This window comes from Lissotriton helveticus, chromosome 9 (assembly GCF_964261635.1).
Source record: "Lissotriton helveticus chromosome 9, aLisHel1.1, whole genome shotgun sequence".
Taxonomy (NCBI): Eukaryota; Metazoa; Chordata; class Amphibia; order Caudata; family Salamandridae; genus Lissotriton; species Lissotriton helveticus.
Genome location: NC_136070.1, coordinates 915375121 through 915398828, shown reverse-complemented (window position 1 = coordinate 915398828; position 23708 = coordinate 915375121). Strand labels below are relative to the sequence as shown.

General features: G+C 41.1%; 1 protein-coding gene across 1 annotated transcript in view; it reads right to left on the bottom strand.

The window, feature by feature from the left end:
- The window catches only part of LOC144783054 (mitogen-activated protein kinase kinase kinase kinase 5-like), an 834532-nt gene that overhangs the window by 281413 nt on the left and 529411 nt on the right, over positions 1 to 23708 (bottom strand). The window contains exons 14-15 of the mRNA XM_078662226.1: positions 11388 to 11446; positions 9476 to 9543 (exon numbers count right to left, since the gene is read on the bottom strand). Of these exons, the coding sequence (XP_078518352.1) occupies positions 9476 to 9543; positions 11388 to 11446 (127 nt within the window). The remainder of the gene's footprint in view (positions 1 to 9475; positions 9544 to 11387; positions 11447 to 23708) is intronic.

Genomic DNA, 23708 nt, shown 5'->3' with positions numbered 1-23708 from the left:
AAAATCTTTGAAAAGATCATGAACCAGCAACTGTCAACATATATCCACAACAACAACTTACTGGATGACACCCAGTTCGGGTTCCGTCAGGGACACGGCACGGAGACAGCACTCCTGAAGGCGGCGGACGAGATTCGATCCACCATGGACAATGGAGGAGCTGCAATCCTCATACTTTTAGATCTGTCCGCAGCCTTCGACACGGTCGATCATACCACACTGATCGACCGTGTCACGGCTATAGGAATAAGGGACAAGGCTAAGGAGCTTCTCGCTTCATTCTTGTCAAACCGCCCACAAACGGTGAAGTTGGGACAATACACCTCCCAGACTTTCTCCTTGCCTTGTGGTGTACCACAGGGATCCTCGCTAAGCCCGACACTGTTCAATATATATGTGTCTGACTTAGCGAGGGTCATCAAATCCCATGGGATTTCTCTCACCACATACGCAGACGACACACAACTGGTGTTGTCCGTATTTGATGATGGCCAAACAGTAGCGTCAAACTTCCAATCTGGTATGAAAGCAATAAGCTCCTGGATGTCATCAAACTGCCTCAAGCTAAATTCTGATAAAACAGAAGTGATGACATTCGGGAGACTACAACCAATCTGGTCCCCACAATGGTGGCCCCAACAAATGGGACAACCTCCAGAACCAGTAGTCAAGGTACGAAATCTGGGGGTCATCTTCGACAACAAACTGTCCTTCCAGCAGCACGCAAACTCAGTGGTCTCATCCGCCTTCCACACCTTAAAAAAAATCAAAAAACTCATCCCGTACCTACCATCTTCTGCAGGCAAAACTTTAGTCAGCACGCTAGTCTTTTCCAAAACTGACTACTGTAATGCCTTACTTCTAAACGCACAACAAAAGGTCCTCAATAAACTACAGACTGTACAGAATGCAGCAGCTAGGACCCTGCTACACATTCCCAAATTTGCATCTGTCTCCCCCTACATCCAACAGCTGCATTGGCTGCCGGTAAGGAGCCGCATCAAATTCAAAGCCTTGTGCATAGCTTACAAAGCGATCCATAACCATGGCCCCCTATTTCTTAAACAAGCCTTTCGCCCGCTCGAACAGCAAAGAACACTGCGTTCATCCTCGGCCCATCTGCTAACAGTTCCCCGCACAAGAAGGGCTAATTGGGGAGACAAACGCTTCACCGTTGCTACAGCTAGACTGTGGAACACTCTCCCTCTCCACATCAAGTGTGCACCAACTTTGCTCAAATTCAGAAAAAATCTGAAAACATGGTTGTTCCAGGCCTAGTCCCCCTTCTCTGACGGAGAGTTCTGTGACACAGCGCCGAGACACCCTCGGGTATTTGTGCGCTCTAAAAATCGCCAAAAATAAATAAATAAATAAATAATATGTGCTGTCAATTAATAAATTATAGTGTTCCGCTACATCGGTAACAGGAACGTAGGCCAGTGCAATCAATTTTTTAATTTGATAGGCAAAGGTGCTATCTGTTGAGTATAGAATACTTAAAGTTGATTTCTGGAGATGTCTCCATATGCTCTGATTGAAATGATAGTAGCAACCCTGGATTGCTGTGTGGGGAAATGTTTTCAAAATGCTATTAATCATAGCTAATTCGAAATCAATAATTATTTTTTGTGGAAAATAATTATTGATTTCATTTTTTAGAACATTTAATATTTCTGTATAAGTGTTTTGCTGTTTGTTAGGTAGCAAACAGTAAATGAAAGGGATGTTATAGTTATGGTATAAACCGTGGATGGAATATAGTTGATAAAAAGGTTTTGGGCATGGTTTAAATGTTCCATCCATCATCCATTGGGGACACTGTTGGATTTTTCTTAAATTACTCGCAGTTGCAAACATTATGATTCTGTTTGTACTGCTTTCATTGTCAAAAAGGATAAATTTGTCTTTATTGTGTGTGATGCACATTTCTGGTGAAATAATAATTTCCTCAAAAGTAGTAGGGTTGGGTTGGGTTGTGGTAGTGAGTCTTTTAGTGTATGCAATTGTGCGTTTAAGGGAGTCAATAGAGGGTAGTTGACCTGAAGCATGGGCTGGGACTTTTAACAGTTCTTCTTTAAGGATTTGTGTTGTTGGTTTATCACTTTGTGTGCTAGCAGTTTTTATACTTTCTAAAGCATCTCTTATTTCAATTTCTGTGACATTGGGGGGATGATTGTGTTCCCTGGTAAATAACACATTAGTTTCCATCAGTAGTAGCCCTTCCATAACATTTGTTTGAGTAATATTTGGTACATTTCCAGAAAACTTTTCTACCACTTTGTCTTTCCTGATTATAAACATAACCCATATAACATAACAGTAATTTATTTTTCTGTGACATAACAAATTCTGCACCTTCTGTCATTTTGTTTTACTTGTTCTAGGGAAGAGTAGAAAGAAACAAAATCAAAAAACATATATTTCACTTTGTGGTGCAAACATAATTAATGATGTATTTATACTTACAGTTACTAAAAGTAGTAATCACAAATGCAGAGCTGTATTTTGAAGGATTTTCTTGTATGTATTTCTTTATTTACTGTTGGTATGAAAATATAGAAATGCTAAGTTAATGTTTACACATAACAAACGTTTTTCCTAGGAAAAAGCAGTTTTCTATTTTGCTTAGTAGTACATTTGATGTAAACATTACATATACTTACTTGTTTAAATAGTTGAGTTGTAGTATTTGGTGGAGTACATCAAGGTAGTAAAGTTCAGATCTGTAGAGAAGATAGAATAAATAAATGTAATATATTATAAATAATATTTGGAACCGTTGGGAAATTGGAAATATTTAAAAGTATACAAACTTCTAAATAAGTAGTTTTGTTTGCTGTAGGTAGAATAGATGTATGGTGTATTCAGAATATCTGTAGAGGAAATATAAAATAAATAACATGGTGTTAAGAACATAGTTTTCGTTTTTTTCGGAAGTTTTAGACAAATTACAAGTATACTTACATTTTTTACAAGGGTAGTCTTGTCTTTTGGTATAGTTGATGTTGGATGTTTTTATTGGATCTGTAGGGAAGATGTAATATGCAAGATATGTTGTTTAGAAAATAGCATTTTTAATATTGGGTGTTTACTAACAAAAACATATATACTTACATGTTTAATTAGTGTAGTTTTATACATTTGTAGTGTTGAAATAGGAAAATCTCAGAATATCTGTGAATAAAATGTTTAAAATAAAGAATGAATCTTGTGAAATAGTGTTTAAAAACAGCAGTTGGTGTATAACAGAGCATTAATATATACTTACTATCTGATTTTCCAGGTGAAGAAATAGGAGCATGTATTAGGAATTTATTTGGAGTAGTTTCTATCAGAAATGTAGGAGGAGATAAAAATGAAATAAGTGCAATAGTTAGGAGATATAAGTAAAATAGTAGACTACTAATTTAGATTTCTAAATAATGCACTGTAACTTACTTGAATAATTAGCTAGTGAGCTGGATCTTTAAAGATGTTTGTTCAGGAACAAAATCTTCAGAGTGTTGGCATCTTCTTTCTATAGAGTTAGCAGCAACAAATGGTAGAATGCATATATCCCTTTTATAGTATGTGTATTTTGTGTGCTTTGATTTGATTGGCTGTAGGATGAAATGAAGCATTGTATAGGCTAGTTTGAATTTTTTTGTTGTTAATTGGTGTGTTTGTTGATGTGAGAATGGTGGTATGTGGTGATTTCCGCATTAAAGCAGGTTAGTTGTTAAATAAAATAGATGTGTAAGTGAAAAAAAATAATGAAAATGTTAGTTAAATGTAAAGATTATTTTTCAAATGATAGAACGCATTTAATAGAATGTATAGCAAATGTAGATAAATAGGAATGCTATAAAAGTAACAGGTATTATATGTAAAATGTTTTTTGTATAGAGCAATGAGTTTTATTGACGATTAATATGGTATTTTAGACATGAAAGGGTACAAAAAAGAACTCGATATTTTATTTGAAACGATATTTTTGTACTCTATATTTTAGTAGTCGATATTTTTGTAGTGTTAGGGGTAATTTCTTGAAAAACGATATATTTGTAGTCGATATTTATTAAGGCGATATTTATGTACTCGATATTCTAAAGAGTCGATATTTTTGGCTCGATATTTTTGTAGTTGGTGTAATAAATATACAAAGTCGATATTTTTGTCGTCGATAATTTTTCAACGATATTTTAGCAAGTCGAAAATGTGACCGTCGATAATATTTCAGTGATCCATATTTGATGTGTGTATGTGGACTACTTTTCACAGGTCTTGCACTTGTGATCATCATTGTTTCCTGACATTTGAGTGTTTGAGTTAAAACTATTTTCCTCAATGAGATTTGCCAAGGATAATGATGCATTGCTTTCTTGGTGAGCCATAGGTTCATAAAACTAAGCCCTTCCATCAATCCAGAGGGTGTTTTCTTTGCTCCACCTAGGTGTGAAACAACTCTTTCCAACCAGAACCTCACCACTGATCAGGAGCTCTCATTATGTAACCTGTTTTTCAGGTGCAGCCAGCCATTTCCATGTAAATGTAAATGTGTTGTATTTGTAAAGTGCACGGCTGCCCATGCGACTGGGCGTCCCGACGCTGCACTCATACCGCTGTGGAACCCTTCCTGGCTTTTCCATGTGAAATGTCCACACCTGGGCAACCCCATGGTGAAGCCAGGCATCCAAGCGCTGCTGGGGCCGTTGTGGAGATTAAGCAAGCTATTGCCCAGAGTCACAGAGTGGGACCTATGATTAGACTAGGCACTGAGGCGAGAATTATCAGGTCTGGGGAGAATGAGTCCAAGAGCCGCCGAGGCGGGAATTGAACCCTGGTCCTGGGCCATGCCTCTGCATCAGGGTCTGCCGCTCTAACCATTGAGCCACGCTTCTCATGTGCAAAGCACTCTCAGTCTGACTGTGTTCATCAGGTGACGCCCATACTACTGCATAACCCATTGTGGTGCAGACAATACTCCACATTTGGAGCCCAGAACCTCTTCATCCCTACTTCTGTATTAGCAAGGGAATACTGCACTACTTCACAGCAACCTAAGGTCACTGCATTTTGTGGCTTTTCCAAGTGCACTCTAGTTGTGGGTATTGTTATTGCCTTTCTTTAACTGATTATTAGTGCATACTCCACCCTGCTGACTAAACAAAAGCTACATACAAATGTGTATAATACTGACTATGACACGCTTTCTCCCTAATTGGTACAGTTGCAAATCTTTGGTATTTTTATTTTATTGTCAGGAGTATTTATAGGCTGGGGTTGATGTCTACTTTTATCTGCACATTTGTTTCTAGTTATTTGTTGCACCCGTAGGAGAACTGGGTGTTCCTCCTGTCTTGCAGATCCAATGCCGAGAACTCAACCAGACAGGATGCTCTCTCTAAAGGGGGTCTGTGCCCATTTGGTGGGGCAAACCCTTTCACTTAGGAACACCAGAGTGCATGGCACCCTAGTCCCTGAAATGTCCAGGTTTAGTACCTTATTTCTTTCTATAAACTGATTCCCAAACACATACTCAGAACACTTTAGGGATTTATTAAATGTTGGTGTGTGGCCCACTAGTGTGCTGCATGCACAGTGATCCTGGACTCTACCTTCACAGCAGTGGACCTGCAATTTTTCAAAATATTCGCCAGCCTGGTTAGACGTCAATGCCAAAATTGTATATACCATCATGTATATACCATCAATGCAGGAAAAGTGTTTTAAGCAGAACTGAATGCCAAGTGGAAGCCATATTTTTTCAAGACCTCAGAATTCTGTTTTTGTTTTCACCAATATACTTCCAAAGTGGAACTTGCTTGTTAAAAAGGGATTATTTCAGAATATAGAGGTAAATAATATTAACCGGCCATGTCTTGACTCCACCATAAATATTGTCAAGGTATATATGTAGGGAAGGAAATATTTACTCCTTGTTTACTTATAAGTTAAGTTGGTAGGCAATTTTGTGGAGTCACCATAACTGAAAATCAATAATAAACGTTGATATTGTGGTAGAACGCAGAGTTAATCAAAACATCAATGACCAAATTGCACAGGGAGTTTTTTTCATGTGCGTGGAGACAATTAGCGCTTCTTCTACTTTAAATGGGGCGGAGGACCGCAAGTTTGGCAAACTGCGAGAAACAATTCATGAAGCTTTTTTTCTGTTTTGCCAAACTTAAAATGGCTCACTTACATTTCATCATACATCTCACCAATAGTCGAATGGCATGCACCTGAGCTCCCATCACTTATAAAACAAAGATAAAGTGCCAGGCATCCACGGTGTGCACCTAGAATATCAAACCCACAATGACTGTGAGACCGAATATCAAGGGCAAAATGTAAAAAAAAAATAACAACAGGTAAGTAAGTCTAGATTTTTTATACCTGCCTTCCCATATATGTACCTATATGGTACATATATCTTCAATGTATGTAGACTTGGAGTTAGGAATAGTACATTTATACTTCCCTACACTTACCTTCTGATATTTTGTCCCTCTATATTCTTGTAACACAAAATTATTGGTGTTGATATTTAGTTGTACAATATGCATACACAACACTTACATTTCTCCACCACTGGAGGAGACTGATTATGGCAGTGGTGGCGGTCTCGTGGTATTCTGACATGGTCTGACCACCATGCTAGTAATCGGATGGCCAAGGAGGAAGTGGTCGGACTGCCACCGATGGTACGACGGTCTCAGGACAACCATACTCGTAATCAGCCGCTAGTCTTGTTCTCCTTTAGCAGTTCTCTCTGAATTCATTTTGCTTGACATCTTTATTAATCCAATTCCTATTGGTATACTTCTAAAAAGTCAAATTTTGGATTTGTCAGATATGAAAAAAGTGACTCTGTTGTCCATGACCCACAATAGGTTGGTGGGATTGTCACATACGATGACTCAGTTTCAATGTGTGAAAATGCGCTTTAGTATCCTTGATTTGACATTACCAATGCCACTTTCAATCTTGGGGTCCACAGGGACAAGTTCATAAATTATCTTCAGCACCTGAACAAAGGCTACAATTTGCAATTTTGCAAATCCCTAATTCTGATGCACAGAATCGGAAATTGCAGATCATGGCGAATTTTCAAAATTTGTAATTGTTGGTGTGGGAACGTGGCCCGATCTAGGGAAGAGGAAGATCATGCTTTGGACTCTAACACAGCTGTAATTTTGTTGGTTTTCACAACCACTCCCAAAGGTGGTGATCCACTCCATCGGCGCAAGTACACTTGCTGAAAAGGAACAAGTAAAAGTGAAAACCTGATGTAAAATTCCCTTATTAGCAGTTCTTTTTCTCAGGCGTAGTAGAGGGAAATATATTTCCAGATAGGAAAAAAGTTAATTCTACTTGTTAACCCATTAGCAGTGTCCTCCCAAAGGCAGTCATCAAAGAATAAGGCTAGAGCGTGAGGTGCACAATTGTAAATCTACAATTTCATAGGTCTTACATGCGTTCTCCTGAGGACTGCACTAAAGAGTCTAAAGGCTGAAAATTTGAGCCATTATGGGAGAAAATATCAATAAGAGTTTAGCTCCTAATTGAGAGGGTTGTATGGTCACTGTTTTGGCTTTCTCCAATGAATTAATATCTGTTCAGCCCACGAATGAGAAATTCTCTCTCTTACTAGTGCATGCAGTTATGCAAGGAGCGGAAAGTCTTTTAGCCTGTCATTTTTCCTAAATGTCCAGCCGAAATCTTCATTTTTTTAAAAACCTTAAAATTCACTGAGTTCTACTTACCTTTCTTTTCTTTCACAAAATGAGGGAACCAAAGAATTTAGGGAGCCATTTAGAGTTTGCTAAGGTGGAAGCTCATTCCATAAATCGCTGGGGCTCCTTCTCAACCAAACATGCTGTTCTGCCACCACATATACTTTTGAACCAACCAGTGAATGACCCTCGACAATCATTGGCAGCATCGAATTCACTGCAGACCCGCCTTTCACGTGTCACATGGCCACGTTCTATTGGGGAGGGGGTGCTATGACTCAGATCCTGTCACCATGTCTGGCAGTTTACCTTGGGGTGGGCAAAAATAGGGCTTCCTCCACTACAGCAGCCTAGATGGAGAGTTTGCACACAAAATGGAATTCCGAAATTTACTATGATTACTACACCTTCTGTTTGAAATTACTGCATACACTCCCCCGACCAACCTCCACCCCCATGATTTTTCTCCAGGTGAATCCAGGAGGAATTAGTGCAGGAAAAAACATATAATTCTAAATTTCCACACAGCAGAAGTGTGGAGGCAAGGAGGGATTAATGTTTTATCCCACATATTAAGGTGTGGAACTCGGAATTATACTGCACAGGAAAATACCACATTTCAAAGTACCAGCATTAACAGTGGAGGGTAACATTACAGGAAATAGTAGAGAAATTGTATTGAGGCTTATTGTGTGACCGGTTCAGTACTCATTTTGGCACTTAAATTAGTACTTATAAACTTTATTAATTTAGCTTATTTTGTAAATGTGCTACTTGTTGCCACATCACAGGTCTCAGATGTTTAGAAAATAAGCACTAACAGTTCTTTCATTCACCACCAGACTTTTGCCTTTTTTTATTGCTTGTTTTGATATGGTTGTGGTAAAACTTTATTGTTGGTGGAGCTCCTGAGACCTCAAAAATGTATGAAAGATTTTTGTCAAAAAACTAAAATATTTTTGGGTTTCAAAAAGTGCATGTTGCCATAGTAGTCCCTCGCACTGAAGGGAACTACTTTGTGTTTGGATGTGCATCTTTTGAAAGAACAGTATGCTGCCACTCACAGTAAAATTAGCCAATGGCAGAAGTGGGCTTACTCTGTACCCCACACTGTATGCTGTAGTAGGTGCAAAAAAAGGTGATTGATACAATAAACGATCAATGGATCAGGAGGGGTGGCTGAAAGCTCCTATATGTAATTATATTACATACAATTTTACTAAACTTAAAGGTCTTTGCTAACTGCAGACCTTAAAAAACTAGAGATAGTAACTATCAAATGGCAGTCAGAGTAGAGGTTATGAGCTGTTTTGCTTCTCTCCTCAGGCCCAGGTCAAGTGCAATCCAGAACCTCAACATTGACTACTATACTTTTGTTATTTGTGCGGATCAGGTAAGAGATGTCTGATTTTGGGTACCCTGGACGACTATTTACATTATTTGCATGGTAATGTACTCTACATAATCACCCAATTCAATAATATTTTTTCTCTAAGCTATTATCTGGGCCTACCCAGATATGTTGCAATTAACAGCAATGCGCCCCTATTGTAATCATAGTTGTTTTGTTTTATCTGGCAAACACTCTGTATTGCATACACTTGCCTCTTCTACCTCCCTAAGAACAATAACCTAACAATGTACAGGTGAGGACAGTAACTCACATGTGGAAAGACTGGCAGGTAAGAGAGGAATTCTCATCATGTGAGTTACCTCTCGCATCTTCTACATTTTCTACGTACAGGTGCAACTCATACCTGGATGTGTCTGTAGCTGTCGAGGTTCTTTGAGACCTGGAGGCGCGTCCAACATATAGGGGTTGATCCTATAGCAAAAAGAGTGAACCTTAGAATGAAGGCAATCACACTGAGATGTAGAGTGCTCTTTAACATCAGGATGTAAGGCTCAAGTGAGGACAGGGAGGCTGGACAGTGATAAGGACAGGGGAAAAAGATGAGGATGAGCATTTAAGGTTATATGAAGACCTAAGGTACAATGGACTGAATGAATAACTAAACACCTACAGTTCCATGTGCCTGGAGGTCTGTCTTTTGGTGCTGATCCAAAATGCAACCTAAGCCAAACAAGATGGTCTTCAGATTTACACTGAGTGAAGTGGAGGTCCTAAAAGAGGTACGACATTCCAAATGTTAGGGGATTGAACAGAGAAACCTCTACCACCCTTAGTAATAAGGTCTTGTGGTGGCAATTTTAGGCAGGACTAGTTAGAGCTGAGAAGGCTCCTTGCAGAACGATATGTGGCAATCTGGTAATTAACACATTCTTTAGTCAGATTGTGCACGCATTTATAGGTAGGAAAAGGCAGGGCACTTTAGGCTGAATTCTGTCAATGCAGGATTCCTATTGTGGCTGAGGCATGATTGCGTCTTCCTAGGTTGGTGACAGCCCTACCAGCCTCATTTTGGATACCAAGGAGTTTAAGAGTCTCTGGGACATATTTATCATTGGGTTCCGTCGCTCTTGTGCAAGTGCAACGCAACACTACAATCAGATTTATCAAGCCATGCAAGGCCACCTTGCGTGGCGCTACATGGCTTGAAAAATCTGGAGTAACGGAAAGCAGCCCAAAAGTATGCTTTGCTTTACTCTGCCCCACGGAGGTGTTCCATGGGTGAAGCGTAGGTGTTAGCACGCATCCACCCATGGGTTTTGGTGCTTTCCCAGATTTACAAACTCTAGTAAACCTGGGAATGCATCAAAATGCTACGCCTATCTAGCGGTGGCTCCTCTGCTAAGGCAGAGAGGCGCCACCCAACTTCTCTTTGATCAGTGCAAAAAGGAAAAATAAGATCATAATAACACAATGTTATTATCATTTTATTTTTCTGTACTGAGGCAGTTTTATAGGGCGGGGTGAGGCGGGACTGGGCTGTCATCAAAGAGAGCAGGGGAGGGGGGAGTGGTTGGTGCACTTAAGAGCGCATGATGGTTTGGTCGGCTGTCTTGGTCCGGCCAAAGAGTCATGCACACGTAGCATGTTCTCCACCTGGCTGTATTGCACAGCCTGGGTGGAAAACATGTTACCTGTCTGAGTGACAAACCAGTCCACTCACACCAATCACTGTGCTGCTGTCATACTGGTGACAGCAGCATTATGATTGGCTAGGGGAGTCTGGGAGCCCGTGTGCTGCCGGGTGCGAGGAACAGTGGGTGCCCCCGGACACCGTTCCCTAGCAGCCACCACTGCGCCTTCCCAGGGGACGCAGGAGAAGAAGCTTTATTTCTCCTAGTTGTTTCCTCTTTTTATGTGTGCTGCATTCTGCAGCTCACTTAGAAAGAGGAAAATGCCCCTGAGGATTACTTTTGGGCACAAAGATGTCGCTTCCTGCAGAAAAACAATCCTGCCTGCAACACAGGCGCTCTAGCAGCATGGTACAAGGGCGCATGTGCTGGCACAAGGCAGCACATTGTGTGACAGCAAAAGACAGGAAAGCACTGTATAATGGTAAATATGGCACATTCCTGCCTTTCCCTTTCATGCACCACAGCAAGGCTTGCTGTGCTGCTATGCGTGAAAGCATGATGAATCTACCCCTCTGTTTGTAAGGAGAGCACAATACATGGTGTTATGATTGGTGGAAAGGCCAGATGATGTATGGCATGATAAGGTGTACTTGAGAAAGTTAGCATGTTGGAAAATCACAGTACCTTTTCAAAATGGGAGTCTGTCTCCTGCATCAGCAGCTGCTCAAAGTGGAACTGATGTACTGCAACGACAAGGCATGGCATGCTTTAACATGCAAGCAAAATGTATTACCATTATAAGCCATCAAAGGTCACAATAACTGGATGGAGTGGTTACAAAATATACAAAATAGCATTGCCAGTCTTGCAGCATTCTTCCTATCTCTACCTACACAACCAGAGTGAGTTTCAAATTCAATCAATAATGGCACCAAACTCAAAGACCTTATCCCAGTTAACTACATCTCCTCGAGCTCACCAGAGCATGGTACACTGGTCCATTGGGACTTTGTGAACTATAATACAATCTACTGAAATAGGGAACTTTGTAGAACTAGTGAGGTGTTTGTTATATTCCTGGATTTCATCTCATGCAAATAACTGCCAATCCTACACTTCAACAGCTTACCAGAAAGCTGCATCACTAGTCCAACAGGTTTGTGCTCAAATATGAAAAAATAGTGCATCTAGTTCCCCATTATACTCCTTGACTTGGAGAAGTACATGTATAATATTCAAAACCAAACCATCTTGACAAGAGTGTTAAATACCTTGGTAAGTGAGCCTAACAAACTAAGGATGGGAGCTAGAGATTCTATTGGCTTTGCCAGTTGGTTGAATACTTCACTTCACTAACAAAAGCCAAAACATAAAGCAGAAGAATTGCATGAATTCTTAAACTTCTTATTATGATTTGAGAAAAAGTTTAGACGCTCTTAATTGGCAATTAACAAACCTCATTGTAAATTCAGCTAAACTCTAAGAGCCTCATTTATGAAACGTGACGCATCGCTGCGTGAAAACAGCGATGCGTCACTTTTCACTGCGCCCTCCTTGCGAGACCAATGATGCGTCATATTTACAGTATGATGCATCATGGCGCATGGAGTTACAGATACGTCAGTATTTCTGACGTATCTGTAAGCGCAAAAGTCATGCATTGCTGGAATGTGTCACAAAAGTGACGCAACTCCAGCAATGCGTCCTTTCACATGGGGAAAGCCTCATGTGAAAGGGCTTGCGTAAGTCTTACGCCTGCTGTGAGGCAGGCGCAAGATTTTGACGCAACAGCGTCCTAAAAGTGACGCAGTGATATCTCATAGATTTCACTGCGTCACTATTATGAGGCTTTTTGCGGGGGAACGCCTCCTCTGCATACATTATACTTCACGCAGGTATAATGTAGCGCAGGGGTTTACTAAGTGACGCATCTGCTAAGACGCGTCACTTTGTAAATAGTGCGCAACAGGAGGCATGTTTTACGCTGCCGATGCGTCACAAAAAGTGACGCTTCGGAAGTGCAAAACTGACGCAAGGCCTCATAAATGAGGCCCCAAATCTATACACAGGAAAATAATTGACTAGTTGGTGACCCAGTGCAGCAACATATACACATTACAAATCCCAGTATATCAAGCCCTCCACTCTTCCGTCACTGCACTCTATAAAAACAGCTAGTCGGGATCAGGACTCCTTTAAATGCGATTGACAATAATGAAACTTAAGGGGAAATGTACTAATATTTGCCACAACCCAACGCAGCAAGACAACATGCTGCACGGCATTGCATCAAATGAAGAGGGCTGGAATGTGCAATATCTGCAAATTCATGGCACATTCCTGCTCTCTTTTGGTGCTGGCTAACTTGTGGATGCAAAAACCTTAGTTACAGTGAGGATTGTTGTTTGTGCACGAAGGAACAATCCTCTGATACTTTTTTCTCTCTCTGTGTGTGCTGCAGAATGCAGTACATTAAGAAAGTGGAAAAGATGAAGTGAAATAAACATATTTCTCCTTGTTATGCCTCCCCTGGGAAGGCGTACCATTTTGACGCATTCCCAGGCTTACTCATGTTTGTAAATCTAGAACTGCACCTAAAAGAATGAGTGAGTGCTTGGGAATAGCATTGCTTTAACGACAAAATGCCTTCCCAGGGTAAGGTAATGCAAGCCAGTACCTTGCACTGCCTTGTGTTACTTCAGGTTTACTATGCCAAGCATAACCACACATGGTGGCTCTGTGTAGCATAGTAAATCTCTCTTAAAGGCTTGCGTTGCCCTGGGTGAATTTGGCCCATAGTCCTGATCGTTCGTCCTAGGAATACAGTCACTCAAAGGAAAATTAACACTAAATCCAGGAGTAACCTCATTCAAATTCAGTGCCTTATTCCGTCCCCAACTTTTAAAAAGTACTTCAACAAAGAACTTTTAAATTGAGGTGTGCAAAATTCATGCAATTTGCTTTCATCCAATTACATGACATTTTGGAAATATTATTAGAAATGATGCATAATTACACAAAATACAAAACTGTATCCTAAGGATATATTTTAGTGTGAAAAGAGAACCTTCTTCATATGTTCAGATGAGGTACTGAATTCTAGCGCTCATTCAGAAATTCTTCTGGCAATTTAGGTGGCGAGTTGGGGGCATGTTTAGGTGTACACTAGTGGTGAGTACATGGAGAACAACCATAGCACGGGTTATGGAAAGGGAACTAACTCCTAGTTCTCCCTCAGTAGAGATTTCTCTTTGGATATTTGGGCTTGTTTTGGGAACTCGCAATTAACCTTGAAAATAATTGGTACAGCATTTGATTCAGGAATATCAAGAACTTTGTGTTATTTAACATAAGGAAGGGTCATTCTGGACTTGGTGCAGGGACAGAATATAGAATAAAAAATCTCGATCTACACAAATATCGAGCAAATTATCGTGGTCAAGAATATAGATTTTAGGTAAGTAATATTGATGTTAAAAATTTGTTTGCAAAAATATAGCCAGTTTTATATGTATGTGATGTATGTTTTTTTGTATATATAAATTGTTTGTATTTTTAATATATGTGTAAATTTGTTGTTGTTATCAATTTTTTTAAATTAGATTTTTGTATTTTTCGTTCCGTAGCGGGTTTAGGTTTATAGGGGAATAGGGTGGGAAGTAATTTAATTATATAAAATAATTGATTATTTTTAGTAGTTATTAATATCTTTTTTATTGAATTTAGGATTTTTAGTTAAAGCAGGTTGTGGATTTATAGGGGAATACGGTGGGAAGAAATGTTATTATATTAAATGTATAGAATATTTTTTATTTAGTTTTATTATTTGTTTAATTGAGATGTTATAGTGTTAAATGGGTAAAGTAATTTATTATTAATTAATTAATAATTGGTTGTTTTTTACTTTTATTTAGTTAATTGAATATTATTTATCACAATTGTGTAATTAATTTTAGGTGTGTGTTGTGGTGTTTATAGTTGTAAAGGGTGGTAAGTAATTTATTTTTAACTGATGAATTAATAAATAGTTAACTAATTTTGATTCAATAATTAGTAAATAATTAAGGTAATTGTGTAATTAAATGTAGGTGTGTGTTGTGGTGTTTATATTTAATTATCTAGTAATCCAGCTGTCCTCCAAAGGGGACTGGCAGCACCATAAAGTAAGTTGTGATCCAAAATGTCATGAAACAATAAGGACCTTTTTAGGTTTGCCCATAAATTAGGCTCTAAACCTATTAGAGAGCTGCTTGTTTTATATAAAGCCAAATCAATTTCAGCTGCTTAATATGGAGCAGGCGTCTGGGGGTGGGGGATAATGGAATGATCCAAATATAAGAAAATACGTTTCTAAGAAGATTCCTAGCAGTACCCCAATCACCATCAGAAACTATTCGTTATGGTGAACTGTGAGCTGAGTTTACTTCAGATTTGTTTTAAACCAAACCGCTATTGTTATGACATTCTGTTTTGGCAAAAGTAGAGACACACTTCACAATATATTTTATCAAAGTCTGTATGTGTCTTGATCATTCAAGTAAAATCCCTTGGCTGAAGCATATAAAGCCGGTCAGGTGAGGATGCAGTTCCTGAGAAAGGGAGGGGAGTGCACAGGTCTCTACTGAATGCCCTCACATACCCCGATGGATGTCAAGCTTCATCACTGGGCTGTGCTCCTCGTTGGGCCACCGCTGCAATGCCTGACGGGCACCAGCGAAGGGGCTCTTTGCCGGAGATCTTTTTTAGAGACAGCCGTAGGGTGCGTGGGGGTATGTGGTTAAGGTAGTGAGTTGAGAGTGAAGAGTGAGTTAAAGTAGGTCTAGAAATGCCCTGTGTGGAACGCATTTTTATTCTGGGGGTGTACTAACCTAACAAAAATAAGTGGACCCTGTCTGGAGGCTATGGTAATACAGGGTCAAGAAACTGCAAGTGGTCGACAAGTTTCTCGCCTACAGCCCCTAACGGGTCAATCGGCGATTCTTCAGGACCGGTGTATAGTTAAAAAGGGGAAGGCGAAAGGTATTCCTAAATCTAACACTACCGCAAGGCCAGTGCTGAATATCGTTTTTGTCACCAGCGTTGCTCTTGAAGTTCCAGGGTTGAGGCCTGGATTGGTGAGACCTGAAAGGGTAGTAGTAATTAAATACAACTCTTGTAGTTTTCTACCAGAGTGAGTCCTAGATTGAAGTATAGTCATAAAGTGCAGTGTTCCCATGCTCAACTTGATGCCACCAGTGGTGAACAGTGGGAGTGCACTTAGGTAAAGTGAATTTAAAAAGAAACAGTTTTTGATTTTGAACACATCACAGTGTATTGTATCAAGGCGACCTGACCCGTGTGGCAGTGTGATCATCTGGACTAATGTGATTCTTATAATCGGGACGTGATGAGAGTACTACATTTCATAGTCGAGGTACTTTAAAACAGCGTCAGTTATATCATTAGTTTCAAACAGGGAGGGTCAAACGCAGCGTGAATCATTGTGCGGCTCTTTCTGGAGTGCAATGAGAGTCGGTAAAAGGACGTTGCAACATAGTTGATAAATGCCATGCTAATAACCAAAACCAAACTTGGGGGCCTATTACGATTGCGGTTTTTCCGCATCCTCCGGGCTGGCGGAAGCCACCGCCGGCCCGGAGGATGCGGAAAAACCGCAGCGGACCCACCAAAGACCCACCGCCACATTAGGATGGCTGGTGGGTCCTGGTTTCCGTCCGCAGCTTTTCCGCCGCGGTTGGCTTACAACCGCGGCGGAAAAGCTATAATATGGTGGCTGTGTCTCTCAGACACCGCCAGCCATATTAGGATGGGCTTTAAAAAATGCTTTTCCGCGGCAGGTTTTCCGCTGTGAAAATGCATGTGGAACTTCACTGCGGGGGCCCATTGCGGGCCCACTGGGTGAAGGGGGGTGCACATGGGTGATACCTATGGTACCCCCCTGCATTTGTATGCAGAAATCGGCAGGCACCGCACGGTGCCTGCCGCTTTCTGCATACAAATGCAATGTATGCATTTTTACCATTGCGGCGGGTGCAGCTTGAAGCCGCACCCGCCGCAATGGTAAAAATAGAGGATGTGACCGCCAGGGTGGCGGTCACATCCTAATTGGACAGGAGGGAACTCCGCAGGCCATGCGGAGGTTCCCTCCTTCTCTGTGGTCGCGGACGGACTCAAGTCCGTCTGCGATCATAATGGGCCCCATAGTGACATAATACACATTAAGCTAAGGATTTTGCCCAACCCGACTCACCCCTAAAATTCAGGTCCGGTGCTGATGGGTTTAGCTAAACGAGCACTTAGTTGCTCAATTCTTTTGGGAGTAAAATAAACACAGGTGGGTAGCCACACATATGTAGAAATGTAAGTAATCCACTCTTACCAGCTTTTAGATCGTAGTGTGGAGTTCTTTCTTTGAGGCAAAGTAAATTCTTACAGAAGGGTGGCGCGCAACTAGCTTGCATCCTACCCCTCCTGTAAAGGTAACTATCTGGCCCTCGATAATATCGGAAATTGTCATTGCGTTGTTGCGTGAGACCCTAGTCTCCAGCGGGCAGCGGCCATCTTAGGTGTATTAACGAAACTTTTTTGAGGGAAAATGTACACTCAGTCGTTCTGGACTTAACAACTGGTGCTATTGTGAGAACAATGTAAATAGCGGTCTCTGAATTAAATGACCAGATAGTCACTTCTAAGGGAGCCAGAGCAGGGGTAGGATGCAGGCTAGTTGCACGCCACCCTTTTGTAAGTATTTACTTTGCCTCAAAGGAATAACTCCACACTATGATCTAGAAGCAGGTAAGAGTGGATTACGGTGCTCCTCTGACCTGAGATGCCAAAGTGCTATTTTGCTATGGCGGCTCGAGCATCTCGGGCACCTTAAACATGACTTATGACATTATACAAATTAAAAACAGGGAAAAAACATGCAGACCCTTAATAGAAACTATGATAAAGCTGAATTCACCATTTTGTAATTCAAGGGAACATGGACAACCTTACATTATCTCTAATTATGATAAACGCAGGTCTGGCCTGCCTTTTTAACTGAGTCAAGATACTGCCAAGTGACAGTAATTCTCTTCAAACCACCAACCCGTTTTCCATATCCCTCCTCAAACTTTCTGTTCTGAGAATTTTTTCAAACCAATCCCAGTATGTTGGGATGTTTCATGTTCTCCAATATTGAAGAATCAAAGAGCGAGTAATCAAGAATGCAATTGATACAAACTGCTGTCCCCATTTGCCGATTCTAGTGCTCTGACTCTGCTTGGAGACCCCAAAAATACCCCACATGCCTCCGGAATTAACTTAGCCTGAAGGCCAAGGCTGATGGCAGAATTTTTTTCCCCCAGAATTCTCTCAGTTTATGACAAGTATAAAAGAAAATGGAGCCAGATCCCAACCCCTGTCAGTTGGCTGCAAAACGAATGATCCTCAACCAAGATTTTTAGAGATTTTTTCTAAAAAGTTAAGTTACCTGTTGATGGACCCTGTAATTGCGCAATAACCTATTCCAATTTCCATCTCCTTGGAGATTAGACCTTAAAAGCGAGTGCATAGCAGGATGGATATCTTGACTAGCTTCCTGGCAGTTATTAATTATGAAATGTGCAATCTGCTGGAAATTAAAGAAGAAACAATTGCACTGATTACCACCACGTGCAAGAAGTTCTTGCCATACAATGCATTTACCCCTTAGAATAAAATGGCCAAGCTCCTTGAAGCCTTGAGAATTCCAAAACCGGATCTCAGAACGTGATATTGTCAATCTAACATAGTGATAATCCTGCAATGTGAGATACGTATAACCCACTGCAATATGATTTAATGCATACATTGCTTTCAACTGACTTCCCAGATCCTGGAGCACCTTGTACCTAGTTTTCTTAGGGAACTTTGCTGTCTTAATAAAAACTACCATCTTGGTTTCTGCTTCCTGCATCATTTCCTCAAGAAAAAAAGATCTACTTCCCCTTTTTCCTCCAGCGATCTCACCAAGATATCCAGGAAGGATGCCTCATAGTATGTCTGCACATGAGGGAGCGCCAACCCTCCCTGTACAATATCGAATCTCACCACCGCAGAAAGGCTGGCTACCGCCAGCATCATCATCATGCTGGCGGGGCCTGGCCCTGTACCAGCACCATTGTAGCGGTCCAGTTCCGCCCGCTAGGCAGGCGTGCGGACTGCTACCGGCAAAAAAACGGTGGGCAGAAAATCTCACCGGTGCGGTCGTCACCGCCATGCTACTGGGACTGGCGGTTTTCCGGGTTGCGATCACGGGCGGATGTCTGCCGCCGGTCTGTCGGTAACCACCGCCGGCCTAGCAGTGGCAATACGTTCCCCATCCTAATAGACCCCAACATTTCTAAAAAGTGCATTCAAATCCTTAAATAACTATTACAAATATTGATGGGAACATTTGAAAAAAGAAATCTAAGTAAGGGTATTTTGATAATTGCAGCACTACCGACAACAGTCAGGGGGAGAGACGCCCATCTTTCCAGTAGCCCCTAAATTTTCTTAAACACTGAAATGTAGTTCTGTTGAAATAGCTGAGAGTAGTTATTGGTCAGATGTATACCTAGATAGCGTACTGGTCTTTGAGATTAACCTTGTTTCTGTGAAGAAACGGGAAGATCACCAACTGGAGTATTAAACAGCAGCAGCTCTGTTTTTTTAAAATTCATTTTATACCCCCCAATCCTCGTAAACTGCTCAATCTCATTCAGAACCCTCTGCAAATTCACCTTATAAGGTTTCAAATAAAAAATGATGTCTTCTGCAAACAACTTCAATTGAGGCATACCGCAGTCCTGAGCACATATTGCTTTCTTATTCCGAATCCTTACCGCCAGAGGCTCAATGAAAAATGTACAAAAAAATTGGGGATAAAGGACACCCCTAACAGGTTCCTCTATTGATTGATGCTGTTACCCCGAGGCTGGAATTCACAAAAATCTTTGCTTGCGCCCCTAGATAAAAATTCCCCAGACTTCAAATAAACTGATTGGGGAAACCAAACTTCATTAGACTGGAAAACAGCGCTTCCCAGTTAACCAGATAAAATGCTTTCTCTGTATCAATCACCATTACTGCTGCACTGATCTGATGAAATGAGTAGTCTAATGCCTACATTAAGAAATTGGTGTTTGCAGCCATCAAAAGGGTTGTACACAAACCCACTCTGATCTATGTGGATTAAAGCCCTAGCAGCCAAAATAATATGCAGAGCCCATCTTTTCATCAATAGCTTATAATTAGCATTCAATAGACTAATGGGTCGATATGAATTAACATTACTAGAGTTTTTATCTTTTTTTAAGAAACTAACAATAGTTGATTCCTTACAATTAGAGGGAACTTTGCCACCAGATTATTAAAATGAAATAGATAAGTTAGGAAACATACAAGTTCAGTTATAAATGCTTTATAAAACTCTGTCGGACAACCGTCATTGACACACGCCTTTCCGCTTGCCATTTTTGCAAGAGCTTCCTGAAAATCTGCCACTGTTATATTGGTGGTGATTTTATTGGCCACAGAATTTGACAGTTGAGATAGCTTAATGGAATCAAAATACAGACATAAACCAGATTGCAAGATTGAGTACCTGGGGGCAGATTTACAAGCACCTTGCGCCACTTTTGCATCACTTTTAACATGGGAAAAGTGACGCAAAAGTGGCACAAGGGTCTTGTAAATCTGCCCCTTGGTTTTATACAGGTTTCTAAAAGGTTGCAGAAAAACCAGTGACACTTAAGCCTTCTCAGGAACTAATTTTTGGGTGTTTGGATTTGCAAACATTCCTACTATTGTGGCATCCTGCATAAGCAGGCAAAAACTTGCTTATCAGTTGTCTTCATATTCCATTTGCTGATATGCTTTAGAGCTATTGATTTCTACCATTATAAAAACATCTCTCAAATTTTGCTTAGCCTTTTCAAGATGGTTCTCTAACAGAGCTGTATACTCAGAGGCCTATTCTTGTTCTGAAGGGATTGATCTACTACAAATTGCAATTCAACTATTTGGTGTGTATGCAAGTTATCTTAGTGAGATTTCTAAGCAATAATATGCTCCTGAACTCTGACCTTTAAAGCTTCCCACACTGAAAATAAAGAGGTTGCATCCCTATTATCTCACAAATAATTCAACAAATAATTTCCTCATTTCAAGAAGCCATTCTTGATTTGAGACTAAGGATCGGTCCAGCTACCACCTAGGCTTTTCCCTCCTTATTGCTTCCAATTCTACCATGAAATAGATCAGAGAGTGGTCAGTGAATTTGTGCTAATATGCTAGCCCACCCTTTTAATTGATTGGGAAATAAGAAAAACATCCAAACGAGAAGCAGTATGAAAATGATGTGAAAAGCCTGTATACTGTAAAATGCCTGGCGGATCAGAATGCCATAGATCAATTAATTGAAAATCTTGCTTCACAGTATCAATCACTCTCTTAGGGGCCCATTATGATCGCGGACGGACTTGAGTCCGTCCGCGACCATAGAGGAGGAGGGAACCTCCGCATGGCCTGCGGAGTTCCCTTCTGTCCAATTAGGATGTTACCGCCACCCTGGCGGTCACATCCTCTATTTTTACCATTGCGGCGGGTGCAGCTTCAAGCTGCACCCGCCGCAATGGTAAAAATGCATACATTGCATTTGTATGCAGAAAGCGGCAGGCACCGTGCGATGCCTGCCGATTTCTGCATACAAATGCAGGGGGGTACCATAGGTACCCCCCATGTGCACCCCCAACCCCCCCTTCACCCAGGGGGCCCGCAACAGGCCCCCGCAGTGAAGTTCCACATGCTTTTCCACGGCGGAAAACCATTTTTTAAAGCCCATCCTAATATGGCTGGCGGTGTCTGAGAGACACCGCCACCATATTAGAGCTTTTCCGCCGCGGTTGTAAGCCAACCGCGGCGGAAAAGCTGTGGACGGAAACCAGGACCCACCAGCCATCCTAATGTGGCGGTGGGTCTTTGGTGGGTCTGCTGCGGTTTTTCCTGCATCCTCCGGGCTGGCGGTGGCTTCCCCCGGCCCAGAGGATGCGGAAAAACCGCAATCGTAATAGGCCCCTTAGTTTGGGGCTTCAATTGCTCCTCAAATGTATTGGATGTATCCAATGCCAAACCCTGGGAAAAATGTAAATCCTCTCTGAAAAATGATCAGTCCCGCTGCCCCCATCGCGATGTTATAAATCTGCAGTAATGGACCTACCTAATCAGTAACTGGGGCATAGTAGTTGACTAGATTCAGAGGGCTCACATAGTTTAAGCCATAGCCAGCTATCATGTGGTTCCCTGATTACTTTGCTTACCAGCCAATCAACGCTCTTCCCCCCAAAAAATGCAAAACCCCTTACTGCTAGCCCTGCCAAAGCAAAGTATTCATAGGGATACTACTTCCGTATACAAATATTGGGGAAATTATTCTTTAGATGGGTCGCCTTTAAAAAAAAAAGCTCAGGGGAGAAAGACGTCAATCACTTATTCTGCCTCCCAAATTTATGCTTATTTGCAATGCCATTGACATTGCAAGAGATAAACTAAACCTTGAGCCACATTATATAGATGCCCTTTTCCTAGCTAATGCAGCTTTCATGTCACTAACCAACAGTACTCCAAATCCTATTAAGATTCAGCTCATTTTAACTACAAGTGCTCGCTCCACCCCTGACTCCAGCCTGAAAAAACCCACTGAGTGACCCACAAAAAACAAGATCCCTGCGGCGGGGTGTGGAATGCCCATATTACCCCCCTTGCAACTCCTACAGCAATAAGGGGTGCCATGTCCTTTCACTCTGATGCACCTGTGACCCCCCTGCAGCCCGCCTTCGCCGACCATAGACAATCAACATCATTGCATTGAAACAAAAACATTCATTATTGATTAGAGATCTTCTGAAGGAACTCCTGAGCCTCTACAAGACTAGTAAACAGACATAATTTCCCTTCCACCAGCACCTTTAATTTAGACTGGTGTGCTAAAGAGGCTTGGGCATCCTGAGTCCTAAACAAGTCCAGCATTTTTACAAAGGCTTTATGATGACGAGCCGCTGACGCTAACATATCTGTGAGAATACAACAGTGAGGTATCTACGGGGAGAAAACTGTTTTTTTCTCAATTGCTTTAGCGAAGACACATTCCTTTACTTGGTAATCTGACAAATTGACAAGGATAGTGCATGGAAACTTCAAACAGGGAAGATGTTGGGGTGGAGCACAATGAGCCCTTGTTATGGTTAGATCCCCAAATGTTCAGGCATCACATAGGTCTTGCTAAATGAATCTATCATTTGGGAACCTGTTGACCCTCACTACCCTCTGACACCCCTACTATGCATAAGTTAGTATGTTGTGAGTGGTTTTTAAGCTCCTCAATCTTGGTTTCTAAAAAGGACTTTTGTTTTCAAAGCTGGCTGACTTCTTCCTGCATAGTAGTGACCTGATCTTCCAGTTCAGAAATTCTGAACTGGGCCTCTTTCTGTCTCTCTAGAAGTTAAAACATAGGGCCTGATTACGATTCTGGCCGGACTCTTGTCCGACCGGCACCGTAGCAGAAGCAAGACCACCCGACTAGAAGCTTTACCCGCTGGATACTGTTGTTATCTGACCATTACACTTTTTAGGTGAGTTTGGATACGTTGCGGCAAACTATACCAATTTGGTAATTTTATTATTCTTTGTATATATGCTTTTATATTCCTTCCACATCACTCTCACTGAATGTCTCACATATGAAAGTGCATGTACACTATTGTTTGGGTGTCGATACACGCTAGTGGAATACGACACTAGCATGCAACCCCACAAGATATACAGTTATCGATGCGATTGTTATATATCCAGTTGTGATTTGTCTTTCCTTTTCCTTAACAGGTAATGACAGCTTAACACAGGTTTCAATAGAAGAAGGGTAATATAGGGATAAATTCCCTCCCAATTCCCTTCATCCCTAGTTGATGGTGTTGTGTACCCACACTTCTGTACACACAC